Source organism: Camelus bactrianus, chromosome 2 (genome assembly GCF_048773025.1).
Source record: "Camelus bactrianus isolate YW-2024 breed Bactrian camel chromosome 2, ASM4877302v1, whole genome shotgun sequence".
Taxonomy (NCBI): Eukaryota; Metazoa; Chordata; class Mammalia; order Artiodactyla; family Camelidae; genus Camelus; species Camelus bactrianus.
Genome location: NC_133540.1, coordinates 65,170,532 through 65,186,273, shown reverse-complemented (window position 1 = coordinate 65,186,273; position 15,742 = coordinate 65,170,532). Strand labels below are relative to the sequence as shown.

Below are 15,742 nucleotides of genomic sequence, written 5' to 3'. Positions count from 1 at the left end.
CTTTAAATCACTGATTTAAAAGGATAAAGTTATTAATAAAGGAAAGGAAATTAATGTCTTCTATTTATTAATGAAGTACACAAAATTATTAAACTTGGAAAATAACAGAACTTACTTTTCTGATGTCATCTAAAGTGTTGATCTCTGGAGACAAACCACCATGTACACACAGGAATTGCTGGTTCATCAGGGCAGCCAAGGGCAGGCAGTCAAAGGCATCCATGCAGGCGTCATAGACACGCTCTGAATACTTTATTTTACCTTTAAAACAGGTTAAAAACCAACTACTTACTTTTATGATTTCAGAGGTAGGATCAGTTCATTAAAATAGCCTTTTCCTTTTTAATGTTTTCTTCCCGGAATCATATTATTAGCATATAACTACACATACAAAATTCCAAAACACAAGAAGACTTTTTAAAGTTATATATTAGCCTTTATATCTACTGTTTTTAATTTTTTTGGTTCATCCATATTTAAGGTTTTTAGTAACTTTTTGTGTAACGGAGGCAAGAACTTTTGTATACATGCATCTCCGCTATTTATCTGCAGATGTATATCAAAAAGAAAAAAATACACAACTAGGAGACCAGCAAGAAGAAGAACATAAAATTGGCTGATTCTCCTGAATGTTCTTAGAGAAAAGCAGATGGCAAGAAATTTTCCAAAGTTGTTTCTAAATCACTGCACGTTGCTTTTCCCTTATTGACTTATATCAAATGTTTTGAGAGAAGTCCCTGTGCTCCTTTGAAACAGAACTAAATGCCAGAGAGAAATTTAAGTTTCCAAGGACAATGAGGAAAATTAAGACAGGAGGGAAATGAAGTTTATATGAAGTACTCCTCACTCCTAGTACTTTTTGCTAAAGGAAGAAGTCATCTTTAATTCTGTAAAATCCATGAGTGGCTGGTAAATCTACTGGATTCAGAAAGAGAAGCACAAAGTTGAATCTGCCTTCCACTGGTTTTTATTGAGTGATTTGAGAATAAAGAGTAGGATTATCATGAACAATAGTAATCTGGCTATTTTAAAAATAATTTAGTCACTTATTTCTTGGGACAAATTACATCAAATATCAATTCAAATTTTTATATCACTTTATAAAGAATTCATCATTTAAAAAGACATTCTGAATTCTCTTAACTGTCTATGTTCAGAAAGAATATGGAATGAGATAATATAGTGTCTTTTTTTGAGTTTCTGACTTTTAAGCAATGAATCATATTGTAAGACACTCTTAGTAGGGATTAAAATGTCTATTTAGTACATATGGTGTTAAAGGAAGAAGCTTGAAGTATACTTACATTCTTGTTTAAATGTGAAATACTCTGTTAGATGTCTACATTCATGATTTCCACGAAGTAAAAACAGTGTTTTGGGGTAAAGAATTTTCAAAGCCCACAAATACAGCACACACTGTGGGAAAAAAAAGAATAATATAGAAATAAATATTTTCCATTATACTTAACACGTACCTTGGCTCACATATCAGGAAGACATGAACTGAATGTGCTGCTGTGACCCAAAGTCCCCAAAAGGCTAGATCTTTTTTTAAGGAAGATATTGAAAATCAAACTGAAAATATTACTTTGGTACAGAGCAAAGATTCATCTATACTAAAGTACAAACACTGCACTGAGGATCTAAACACCACACGAAAATAATGGACAGCCTACAGTTTATTGGAAAAAGCCTGAATGAAAATATACTAAAAATGAAAATACACTCGTGTAAACATATGAGAAGAAATGTGATGAACAATTAATAAAATAAAGACACTTCTCTTTATAAAGCTAATTATTTTGTAAAAATCAGGTTAGAGAAATGGAAGAATTAGAAAGGAAAAGGAAGACAGAATTTGGAAGCAGTTGTTGGCAAGCTCGGGCTGACATGGACTGTGACTCTGTTTTCTATTACGCTCTCTCCTTCACTAGCCTTCTTCTCTCCCATTATCTTGTCTTTTATTTCAGTGCCTTTGGTATTGAAAGCCTTGAGCTTTTTGTTTTATACTTAATTATAATTAAACTGAAAGCCAGGGAATCTCACTACACATGCAGCTAATAGCTAGGGGAAACATTTCATTTACCTTAAAACTCTCAAATTAATTATTTGGGTATTGAAGTTTGTATAAAGATGAGGGTAGGGTATAAGATCACCAGGCTTGGAATAAACCTACACTGATGCAGTCTTCCTGGAGTGTGAATTAAGATAACTGGGATACTCAAGATTTAACTTCAATTGCATTATCCTCGAATAGCACTCATTAAAAATCCACAGGGAACAGAAAAGCACACTGAAAACAAGTATGCTTTTTCATCCTGATGAAGTTTATTCTGAACGTGAAGCTAAGAAGATACAGAACCAGAAAAATATTGAGACAAGCTTGATTCTGGTTAATAAAATCGGAAACCAAAAAGCAAACAGTATTTACAGTTTAACAATGAGCTTCCCGACACATGCTGGACAACATCCAGGGAAAAGCTTCTGGCAGTTCATCTGTTGTGCTACCTGTGAACAATTATCATCTCTGGCAGCTCATATGATAATTTATTAAAATGAGTGGAAATACTGTCTGAATGCACAGCCCAAGTTTTAAAGAAAATACTAATTATCAGAAAAAATATGTATTATTGAGCTCTTCAAGCAAGATATTATCCCCAACTATGTAATTATGATTGAATAAACACAAATAATGGGCTGACATCAAAGTTTACATATATATGTTACATTAATTAATTTTTGTATTACCTTTTTCTGATGGTTGTTAGTACCTAAAGTTCATGTGATGGATGATATCACTATTTTTGAAAAGTTGACCAACTAGTCTTTATTGAAGGATTACAATTTGTTCAGTAGGCAGTACGTCACTCAGTGATGCTCTCATTGCTTGTACCAGGTTATAGGTACACTTACATGTTCTAATTAAAGGAATCTGTATTATCAAGCTTGTCTCACATTTCAGAGAAGATACTTATAAACAATCACTAATATCAATGTGGGAACTATTCTTGATGTAAAATTTATAAGATTGCATCATATGTATATTTTGTTTATATATTATACATAAATGATATAAATTATTTAGAATTATAAAAATATAAAATTATATATATATATATATACACACACACACACACACATATATACTTTTTTTTTTCCAAATAGGTTGTTAACACTGGATGTCTGATTTGGAATAGGAATGGGTATGTGAAGTCTTTTCAAAATTATATATACTTGTTGAAATGGTTGTTATTTAATGTATACTTGGGGAGAGAATACATGTTTTGGCTACATTATAGTTACTTTTTAAAAAGTTTTGTTGTTTTTCATTTTTATTAAAGTATAACTTCTATCCAGTGAAGTGTACGTATCTTTAACATACTGGTCAATGAATTTTTGCATATGTATATTCCCACAGAACCACTACCCAAATTCAGTTACATTTCAACACCCAGATGGCTCCCTAGTGCCCCCTCCCAAACAAGATCCTTTTTAAAAAATGTAACCACCATTCTGAACTCTTCAAATTCGTTTTGCCTGTAACAATTTATTTTAAAGCAAAGTTATAATCTCTCCAACTAAAACCTAAAATGCATTTTTTTAATTCTACTAAAATACTACCAGAGGATTCACATTCTGAGACCCATGCTTTCCTTTTTTGCCAACCTGTTAAAGATCCTGTTTTAATCAGAAAGGATCTATGATATCCTTATCACACCTATTTACCTTTTAAATGATTCAATACACATTTCCTGTCCCTTACTACGTAATGGATGTAAAGCATCCTGTATGTACTGGGAATTTAGGAAATATTAACTCCTTTCTTGTAAATAAGAAGGAAGGCAGGCAGAAAGGGGGGTGCATGGAGAGAGATTGGGGGAAGAGAAAGAAAGAGAGAGAGAAGAGAGTGGGAGAGAGAAAGGAAGGAAGGGAGGAGAGGAGGAAGAAAGGGGTAAGGAGGAGAAGAAAAGAAAAGAAAAGAATAGGGGGAAGGAAAGATAGGATTAAAGAAAAGAAAAGAAAACTCTAAATTTCTGGCTCAGAGTACCTTAAAAATAAGTCTTCTTTTCACAATTTATTTCCCTCTCCTCTGTGGCAAGAACAAAATATCTTCCCAAACACTGAGTAAAACCTGAGTGCAGCCAATATGGAAGGAGTGGCATGGTAAATGAAAGGGCAAGGGTGGACTGGAGAGGGGAGCCCTGCCAGCCCTCGCCCTCAACATCTGGTGGGAGAGACATGCCAAGCACAACACTGTCTTGTTGGCAACTGTTTTGTCATTTAAAATTTGAACATTCCGCAGAGCTGAAGATCTTAAACAAAATTATCATCTGATATTCTTAAAAAAAAAAAAGTCTTGGGTAAAAAAAAAATTATGGCAGTTAATGAGCAATGAAATAAAAATTAGTTAAATAATTAGTTATTTTTGTCCATGTGGTATCAGATGGCTAATTGGAATAATATTTTCACTGGATTAACTGGTTTAGGTGGAAACAGAGAGGCAAGTTCCATTGGCCTTTTTGCCGGGTGAGATGTGAATGAGTTGCACTAATCACTTTCAACCGGAACCTCAACTATCTTTCCATCCCTGCTCTAAATAATTAAACAGATATTTATAATTTAAAATTAGTTCGGTTTAGTCAGTATGAGAGATTGAGCATCCTCTATCTTCTTACTAATTTGTATCACAGACAGTTTCCTCCAATTTATCTATCTTCCCCCAATGAAGCAGCACTAAGGGTATAATTTTCTTAATTAGTTTAATTGGTTCATTGATAATAGTAGTGCTATGATTTACTTTGTAATTTATGCCTTTTATTGATGTGTATTTTTGAAAACTTGTCTAAGGGAGTAAGGAAAAGAAGGATGCAAAAGAGGAAGCAAGGAAATACATATATGTAGCTTCAGATACACATCAAGCTGCTCACTAAAATAACTCTACATGCTGTGAAACATTCTAGTCAAAGTGCTGTCCTCAGTCACAGGACGATTTGGTGAGGGATGTGCACTGGCTGGGAAAAGATCCAAACTCCTGAAATGTCAGATGCAGCTCCTCTAAGACATCATTTGCCTGGTCTGACAAGCACACAGAGAGGCAGCCGTGGAACAGCAATGCACTAGAAAGACAATGGGCTGCAGGGAGACAGCCAGACAATTTCTTCCTCCTGTCTGTGACATCGCTCTGTCACCGAACATCACTTGCTGTACCATTCGCTTGTTTTTCTCAGGCAGAAGCATGGAACATTGCCTGACTTGCTGTGGTTCGTTCTAGTCTATGAGTTCACAGCTAATAAACACAACAACTCTTTATGCTTCAAGGTGTTTGAGGCCTGGGCTGAGATCTAGATGTGAGCACTGCGCGGGAGGGGGCCAGCCCTCTGAGGTCAAGGCCGTGCCTTGCAGTGCAGAATGGCTAGAAAGGGGGCCTGTGGAAGCGAATAGAAGGAAACAGCTGTGAGTGCCTCTGTTTGCAGTTCTGAGTTTTTCCCTGCGTTCGCAGAGAAACACACTCAGACATGAACATATATAAACACATAGGCTCAAAGAGCATTATGTATCAAGGAGATTAGTTAGCAAAATGCCATCATCAGAAAGAGGATGGGATTTGGTGTGAGACAAATTATTACCCCAAACTAAGTTACCTCTTTCATTGCTGCTCAAAAGCTTGCTTGTTTTATTTGGGCTAACTTGGTGAGGAATGATTTCTAATCTTGGCAAAAGAAGATGGGGGAGAGGTGGGGAGGGAGCACATAAAAGGAGCTCCATGTACTGCCCAGGGCACATTTCCCAGTGCCTGTGAATACTACAGCGGAGACTCATTGATTTGGTAAAAATTAAACTTAAGGCTCCTCTTGCCCAGAGGACAGCCAAAGGAGAGCACCTGCAGCGGAGCTCTGAATCATTGAGATGAACCACGAAGCCTGTTAGGGTAGTACTCACTGGAAAGCTGAGCTCTCATTTTAGAATTTTACTTAAGCCAATAGAATATTCAAAGAGAAGATTTCATATTTAAAGCTTTGACCTTCAGATGACATAGCTGGGGGAGAGGGCTGTATGTGAGAGTCTGTGGACGCGTGAGTGAATGGAAGAGTACACCTCAGTGTCTGCATTACTGATGTGCGCAGTATTTTCCATGGTTTGTTTAGCGAATAAACAGCTAAGGCACGGGGTGTAGGAGAAAGAGCACAGACTCAGAATCCCGGCACTGCCATTTACTGTGTGTGTGACTCTCTAGGAGCCTTGGTTTCTGCAGGCTGAAAAAAAGACATTTACACATTCCTTGCAGAGCTGCAAGGGATAAATGAGATAATTTATACTAAGCAAACTATACATTTCCAGCTTGCGAACAATGTCAGCTTCCTTAATCCACAATAAAAAGCCCCAAAGTATTCTCAGTAAGTATATTTTACAGAAATGTCTGTTCTGTTTTAAATATGATGCCATCACTGAGCCAGGCCCCAAACCCTCAAAGGTCACAGTCTAATCAAAACGGATCATTTTTACACATGAGGCCATCACATTGTTGTCATTTCTGTATGCATGTGGCAAGTCCCTGGGGCTGTACTCTCAGGCTCCTAGAGCTCAATTAAAGCTGTTTTTGAAGACGGGGACTCTGAAATATGCATCTCAGAGCTTTTAAATGTCCTGTGATACCTACATTCCTTGCATCACCAACATTTGATTTCACACTTCAATCTTTTGCTTGAATTGGAGAAGGTACATATTACATAAAATACCACAACTGTCATAGTTCAAATATTTAGATTAATTGTAGACTAAAAAAAATGTCTACTGAGGAACAAGTTAGTGGTTACTGCCTCTCAACTTCTTTACTTTAAAGAAACAGAGTTCTAAAAAGCTCTAATTAGGGAGAGTTTAAGAAATTTCAAATGGTTTAAGGTCAGAGATTCAGAAGCCTGAACTCTTCTTGTGAAAAATCAAAGTTACATAAAGATTGGGAAGATTAAAAAATAATTTTATCTAAAAACAGCTGAGGAGACAAAAGAGAAGTTTGATTGTGCCAATTTCTACTTAAGCAATATATGATTTAGTGCTTTATCTTTATTACTAAATTAATAAGAAACCATGTTACTTTTAGTCCTTGATTTGACTTTAAAAGATGAAAAATTGTTAAAAATCACAAATACTATGGTATTAAAAAAATTTCCAACATAACACTCCATCATTTGGCTGATAAAAATAATCACTCCCATCAGAAGCCTGTTGGACATTCCTTGTTTGGAAGGTGAACTTCAAGGAAAGTAGGACTTGTATTTCATTCGTCCTTCATAGGAGCATATAGATGTTAAATGAGTATGATGAATTTAAGAGTCACTGAAATAATTTTTTAAAATATTTACTTAGATTCCACGTAAGCCTCATTTAAGGGAAGTGGCAGAAACTATCTCCCATTGCTGTTTTCTGTCTGTTGCAGCCTTTCCCAAGTCTGGCTGTGCACTGAAATCACCTATGGCCATACCAACAAATTCTGGCCCAGGGGAAGTGATTGTTCCACCTCTTGGAAACATCCTTAAATGAGAGGACATATGCTTTACTTTCTCCTTTTCCTTCTAGTTGAATGTATTGTGGGGGCATGAGAGCTGAAGCTGGTGTAGCTGTCTTGCGTTATAAGGTTGATTTTGAAATAAGGTCATGCACATCGGATCAATAAGGCAGGGTCTGGGCCCTGGCACCACGCTGAGTGACGCCAGCCATGGTCCGCCCAACTGTAGGCTTTTACTAGAGAGAGAAATAAACTTCTATCTTGTTCAAACCACCATTATGTCAGTTTTTTTCTTTTCCTTTTCCTCTTACTCTTGGCAGATACTGGCCCTAATGTGATACAAAGGTCTTAACAAAATTTGTACTCAGTCACACTTCCCTGCCAAGCTGGTCAAGTTAGGCCATGAATGAGATTTACAAGGTTTACTAGTTTCTTTCTCTGTATGTTTTTCACTTTAATTTCTCTCCAGGCTAAATCTTACTTGTTCCTTGTTTCTAACCCCAGCCATGAAAGCTCTCGAATTTCTCCCACTTTTCTATATCCCAATGGTAATTATTTTCTGCACCTCTTTTATTCCAAGATTTCAATAATCAGTTCAAATAATAGTTGAATCCTGGATGACTACCTATCCTAGGCTTCTGATTCTATGAAGCTTTTTATATTTCCCTACATAGGTTTAGGTTTCTAGAGAGCAAAGATGTGCATTTCTTTAAATTTTCCAAATTACAGTGCATGTACATGTTATATGCTTGATAATACATTATTTACTAAATGGAAGAAATACCTAAAATGTACTTTCTTTTTTTGGGCTTATATACCAACACAATCCCCGCTCTCTCTCCAACCATTAATAATGAAGAAATATGTGGATATATTTATAGTCAAATATACATAGTCAGTGAATGGAGGTGAGTTGAATAACCAAAAAAAAAGTTGGTGTAATAGTTTAAAAACAAAAGCCATTTAGGAGTGACATGTTTTTCAACATTAAATATTCCTATAATAAATAATTATTATGATGAAAATTTAACAACCTAGAATCTCTTCTATAAATGATCATTATGAATATATGACATTGGTGTGAGACTTCAGTATATTTGATTTCTCTTTTTAATTAAGAATAATTGTTTTCCTTTTTAATGCATTTTTGCAAGAGCATATATATAATGTCAGCTACTATAGTATGAGCTCTGATTCTTTAAGATGTATTCTTATTTCAAACATTTTTATAAATAAATATTTAATAAGTCCTTTCTATGTATGAGACACCACGTTAAGCACCAGGAAGAACAAACACATGAATTAAACGAGATCCTTGCCTTTATTTTGCATGTAATTTCTACTTACCTGAAGCAGATGCAGCTGGGGAGCTGAGGAAGAACCTCTACTCAAAGGTTATCTGTTGTTTTTTTTTTAATTAAAGCTTTTGACAAATTACCCTAGTTAGATGACAGGTGCCAAAAAAGACAAAATACAGCAGCTGTAAGTGGACTCACACATACACACACAAATGCAGGCAGACACACACTTGCACTTGATTATCAGTTTATAAAAATGACTGATTGTCTCACAATTATAAGATATAACCATGCAAACACATTCCTCCTTATTTTATCAACTTTGATTAGTTCTCACCACAGGAGACAGAATTATCTAATGTAAAATATGATGCAATTTTTGTAAAAAGTTGCAAAGTACAAAAGGTAAAATCTCACTATTAGTCATTTCCTTGGCATTTCTATGCAATATAAAGCATATAGGAATCAACTGGAAACAGAATATATAATATCCCCCAAATTGTATGCTTTAAAGTTCACTGTTAAAGACCAGGGATTTGCTTAAGGCAGTAATATTTACCACTTTCATTTTGCTAAGATATTGCTGATCAATTACTGAGCAGCTAAGAAGAAAAGATGCAAACTTACTTCGATACTGAAGTACCCTCTGTCAACATAGTCCCCTAAGAAGAGGTAGCGAGTGTTGGCAGGAGATCCCCCCACTTCAAAGAGCTTCATCAAGTCGAAGAATTGTCCATGTATGTCCCCACAAACTGAAAGGAACAAAGAAAATTCGTTTTATGGTCGCATTATGTTAAGACTCTGAATTAGATAGTAAAATTACAGACTTCTAGAGTCAGAAGGAATTTAGAGTTCATCTAGCGAAAACAAGAAAGTGAGACAGAGATTACAAAGTTAACTTGTGGCAGACCTGGCTTCAGCATTCAGGTCTATCAATTCACAGATTAAGGGAAAAAATAAAGAAAACAATAAAAATAATGGCTATTACTTGCTGTGCAATGAATAATTCTACACCAGACACTGTGCTAAGAAATTTATACACATTTTGTAATTTAATACCAACAATGTCATGGCATAGGTTTTCCTTCCACAGAGAAGAGATGAGGCAAAGAGAGGCTTAGGTATTTGACATAATCTATATTCTGAAGTCTGAATATATATCTACTACATGTGATTGCCTCCTAAACAAAAAGAAATGCCAATACACAGTATAAAAACCATATTTCACTGAAATGTAAAATACCATCAATTATAAAACACATCATTATTTTATGTACCAGTAAGAAAGAAAATAACTCCAATTAAATTTAAATTTGTGTTATAAAAGAGCTTTTTATAAGATGTATTCTAATACCAGATGCTAAAATTTTAAAAATAATTGTGAAATGAAAAAAATCCTGTAAAACAGTACAAAAATTACTGGAATTGATATTTCTTAACTTTCTCACTTCTTTTAAACCAAAATTCTTAAGAGCTACGTATCTCTCTTTTTAAAAACCACATATTCAATATTTACTATTTCATTTACTACTTTTAAAGCCCTAAAAAAATAATTAACTCCATTATGGTTATGTGGCCAGGCAAGATCACCGCTAACAATGAATGATCCAGAGTTTCCACTCAGATTTGCCTAATTGAAAGATTTTTGCTGATATAACCATCATGTTATATCTTTGATTTTTTTATATAGCTTACATATGTGTATGTATATATACTTAATATTTTAAACAGTTTTGTGTTTGAATGATGAGTGTGATGTGGCTGTTTCTTGAACACGAAGAGGTTCACAGAATGAACGAATCAGAGAACAAGAAATCAGGAGGTCAAGGATGCTCTCTCAACATACTCTATGCTGCAATCACAAGCAAGGTATGGAAATGTTTTAAACTTCATTCCTTTATCTGATGAAAATTGATAGAATGGAGAATAAGTCAAAGGAATTTATTGGTGAAAAAACTGTAAGACAATGGATGAATAAAAATGTCATATAAATTCCTATTTTTACCATCAAGAAACAGCTAGTAAGGACCCAGAGGGATAGATGGACTCTATTACAGAATGTCTGCACCTGAAAGCCTTAAAAACCTATCAAAAGGGATATAAATTACAAGGAGCTGTAACCGCTAATGTATTCTTTCGTGGGTTCCAACCCCACAGCTTATTCCCTCTCACAAGCAAGAGATACACTGGAGAAATCTCAGAAATGTATCCTTCCACTTTTGAGATACTATCACATTAGAAGATCGCTTATAAATAATTTTTTTTATTCCTCAGTTGACTATTTTGCAAATGGGTCCTTACCCTGGATTAGTGAGGAATTTGGTTTTTGAGAGACATACCATGTACTTTCTTGTAATATTTTAACCAAAGGGAAAGAAAGAAAGAGCAACAAGTGTCGTGGTTCAAACACTGCTGGGCACAGATGCCAGTACCCACTTTGGAGGAGACTTGCATTCCTGCATTTAGAACTGCAAAAACTGATGTAAATAAAAAAAGTAACAGAAAAACTAAAAATTAAGTAGATAATAAAACAATTCTTAAAACTAACATGGGCTAATAACAATAAAACTAATAAGAAATCCACTTAAAAGACTGAATTAGCCCATCATGCATGACCACATTTTAAAAAGGCAAGGATAAAGCTTATTAGTTAGTAAGTAATAAGATAATTCACCTTGATTTATTCTTGGAAATTATGGTTGGTATAGCTTACTTATCACAAGTTTCTCTCAAATTGTAGGAAGTTTTACACCTGTCATGTGTATATTTCAAAACCAGGAATCAAAAATAAAGAAGGTTTGGCTGGAAACTAAGCCTTTCTTCACATGCCCTTCATTATGTTCAGAAGTTGAAGGAAGGAATTTCAGGGAAAGAAAGTATGAAGCAGAGCGTTTAAATGTGAATGCCTGTGACCATGAATTTTTGCCGCTGGCCCTCTCTCATCTATCAGAGGAACAAGGGTCAATCATGGGGTAAGGCTCAGGTAAAACATGAAACCAGATGATGGGGTAGGATGGAGGAGTCGAGCATTATTTGGAAATTTGTATTATAGTGGCAAATGTAATAATCATATTTTTAGGCTACTATTAAGGGGCCCCCAAGTCAAAGTGGTAGTATCAAAGCCATTAGAGGCAGTGTGGCACAGCATTTAATGGCCCGGACTCTGGAGCCAGACAGTCAGGTTCCAGTGCTACTTACTACCTGAGTGACTTTGGATAAGTTACTCAACTCCTTTGAGCCTCAATGTATTCATCTATAAAATGGGGTGACACAGGTACCTTACCTTACTGGGCTATTGTGAGACTTAAAGGTATCAATGATGTAATGGGATTAGAAGAGTTCCTGGAACCTGATATGAACCTGATAAATGATATGTCAAAGTGGCATTTCATTTCAAAATAGTTGCATCTAAAATAGCAAGGTCCCAGAAAGAATGTGCTTGGGTCTGGGGAAGGGAGGACCAGAGCATCTTCTGGAGTGTCTTCTTCACCTTTCTTCCCCTCCCAGCCTCTCTTTCTATTTTGATTCTTCCGTTTCAATTCCTGGCTATGGCTAAAAATTCAAGGATCAGTAATTTTTATATCTCCATGTCAAAGACAAGTAGAAAGACATTAATTCAGGTTGTGGACCATGGGTTAGGAATTAAGTGATTTTAGCAACTGACATACAACTGCAATGTAATCTGAACAGAATGACAAAATTTTATAAATAAATGGGCTCTAGACAATGCAAATATTAAGGATTTCTTTTGTTGGAGTACAAAAGTACATTTTCATGAATGCAATTTTATAAAAACTGAAAAGTAAGCTTTTCTTTCTGGCCTAACTTTGTGATAAGAGATAATCTCAATGATTGACAAGATCAGCACAATTACTGGACCTTGGCTTGATGATAGTTAAAACAGCAGAGAGCAACTGCTGTAAACCTGGCATGGAAAACTAAATACCCTAAAATCTGATACCTGTATGACGGCCACATTATCACTAACTTTACCTTAGAACAGCCACACAATTCAAATCATACTTTTATAGTAAGGATCGCTTATGATAGTGTCAGAAAGGGAAAGCGACTTGTACATGTAATCATAAAAAATATTAAAAGTCCAACAAAAGGAAACATTTTGAGTTTATTTTTGTGGATGGTGTAAGGGAGTGTTCTAGCTTCATTGATTTACATGCTGCTGTCTAGTTTTCAGTAACTCAAATATATATATACCTGAAAAATGGAGATATCTTATTAGGAGGTTTAAGGAGTTCCCTGATCAGTTTAAGATAAAGCTATTTATCTTTTTTTTTTTTTATCATTTATCATTTATTTAGTCACCATTCTATTTCCCTTCTTGTTCACTAGACACCAGTCTTCTCTGTTTTGAATAAGCAGTTTCTTTCTTCCTTGTATTTTCACAGGTTGACTCCTTTTCCTCCAATTCGTCTCACCTACACGTCACTAGTGTAAGGAGGTCTTTCTTGACCACCCTACATAAAGGAGCTACCTCTCTCCAAAATCACCCTTCTTCCCGTTGACTTCCCATCAACTTGTATCACTTCACAGTATTTATGATCAGGAATTATCTAGATGATTCATTAGCATGCTTGTTTCTTCCCTGATTCTTCCCATTGGACTATAACCTGTATGAGGCATAGAGCCTGTGTGAAGCTGTCAGTCTGGTTCGCTGTAACCCCCGTGTGGAGAACAGCGCCTCCACCCAGTAGGTGCACGAGAAATGTGCCATCCTAGGATGCTTTCCCTGAGCCTGTGCTGTGCTTAACTTGGAAATCCATTAACTAAGAAGTCAAGATTCTAAGATGCCCTTGGGACTGACAGAGCTGGACACAGGTCTGTGGGTTTGTTCTGGTGAAACTGAAGGTATTCAACTTGTCTGAGATGGTACTTCTCTAGAGCTTTTGAAATAGCACATGGCAAGATAGGTAGAATGTGGGACCTCTGTGCATCTCATGGTGGTTTCTTTACCTGGTTCTACATCAGAAACACTTGGGGAGGCTTTGTAACTACAGATTCCTGGGTCCTGAATCAGAATTCACAGAGAGGTATATTTATAACAAGTTCTTAGATGATTTGTATCTGGTCAGTACAACTAAACAGACCTATGCTTTTGACCCTGTCTTAGCACACTCAGCTCTCATTCCACAGGGGTCATGTGTGGGGGAGATACACATTAGAAAGGCAACTTCTTTTGATGCTAATTTCAGGTTGGTGTGAGATGAGAATTTCCCACATTTGAAAGGATAATATTGAAGTGATTGTTTGATAGAGTCTAGCAGAGAGGGATGAATCTAAGAAAAGTGATAAAGAGAAAATTTATTTGTACAGTTGGATGTGGCTATTGCTCAGACCTTGTGCACTTCAGCTTTCAGATAAAGGATTTATTCCAAAGTCCTGATATTTGGGAACATTCACTATTTTGATATTAAACATCAGGGAGAAAGTGATCACCACATTGAGGTACCCACATTTAGGTACCCAAGAGGATGGAGGGTGGGGTCAGGGCATCACATAGAAGGAAGGCTACCTCTGTGAGATGGTAAGAGAAAAGTACAGCCAGGTAACCTTCACACTGTGTGACGCCATGGCCCCCACCTTCCATCCTCTTGGATACCAAAGACACTGGTGTCCAAAGAGAATCAAGTACAAGGGCCAGCTAACGAGGCAAACCATTGGCTTGGTTGCTCCCAGCCTCCAGCTCCCCATGAGGCGAGATCCTTTCATCTCCAATATCACCTGGTTTCAACAGCATTTCTAGAAGAATTAGGCTTTGACAAGCTCTATTATACTTTCAAGGCAAGCTCATTCTTCACCAACATACCCCTGCTTCCCACATTCCCTGGCTTCCCATGATCTGTTTCTTATTCCCAATGGAACACTGCTGGTGGGCAGGGTACTCAACAAGGAGCCAGCTCTGAAAGACCTATGATATTGAAAAAGCACCAAAAACACAGGAGCACAGTATGGGTAATAAAAGCACTCCTAGTCTCTATGAAAATATCCATCCATCTGGATGAACATGAAAAAAATGATTATTACCAGAATTGTACGTATTTCCATCAGAATGTATAGTTGTGGCATTTAATGAAATCAATACATCAAAGATAGCGAAATAAAACACAAGGGTTTTTCCTGGACCATGGCTACTACCCTCATCCATTAGCGCCCTGCTGTGCTACCACATGCTGGTTATTTTCCCAGTGAGATGCAGTCCCTCCATCTGTTTTCATATTGGACAAGCAAGAACTACCAGTTACACTGAGAAGTCAAATCTCTTTGTTGAGAAAGTGGTGAGATTGTCATTATCTTCTTTCTTTCTCTAAGCGAGGTGACCAAGTGGTTTTGAATGTGGCTGTTCCAACATCCTCAATACAACCAAATGATGCAAGAGGGACCAACAACTTGCGATGCTCACATTTATTACTTTTCTCTCTTCTACTATCAGGAAATACATAAATTATGCCTAAATAACCAACTACTAAGTAATTCCTAGGCAAACCATTACTTTTGAGTAATTGCCTTTTAATATTGCTTTCCCCGGCCACCGCTCAGGGCCTCTTAAACCCACGGTAAATAAAAATTTATTGGAAATGATTCTCACACATGAGTGGTGCCAACAACTTTTGATCTAAGTCTTCTGAAGAGGAGGACAGAATTTTGATGAGGGAAACAGAAAATAACATACAGAAAGGATTTGTCTTTATTTCTTAGGAAAGAAAATAACTTTTATTTCTAATATTAATGCTAGAGAGCTAGTTACTAACTTTTGAGATCACAAACTTAGGGGGTTTAAGTTATAAATATAAATATAAATATAAATATAAATATAAATATAAATATAAATATAAATATAAATAGTGTGTGTGTGTGTGTGGAGAAGGAATTATTTGGAGATTAGTGGTCAGTGCAGCAATTAGGGAGTCATTAAACAAGTTCG

At 36.1% G+C, this 15,742-nt stretch overlaps 1 protein-coding gene across 3 annotated transcripts in view; it reads right to left on the bottom strand.

Annotated features, from left to right (window-relative positions):
• Nucleotides 1–15,742, bottom strand: part of PPP3CA (protein phosphatase 3 catalytic subunit alpha) — a 288,033-nt gene that overhangs the window by 65,238 nt on the left and 207,053 nt on the right. For all 3 annotated transcript variants that reach the window (XM_074343239.1, XM_074343244.1, XM_074343251.1), the window contains 3 exons: nt 9,430–9,554; nt 1,305–1,416; nt 116–261 (listed from right to left, as the gene is read on the bottom strand). In XM_074343239.1, the coding sequence (XP_074199340.1) occupies nt 116–261; nt 1,305–1,416; nt 9,430–9,554 (383 nt within the window). The remainder of the gene's footprint in view (nt 1–115; nt 262–1,304; nt 1,417–9,429; nt 9,555–15,742) is intronic.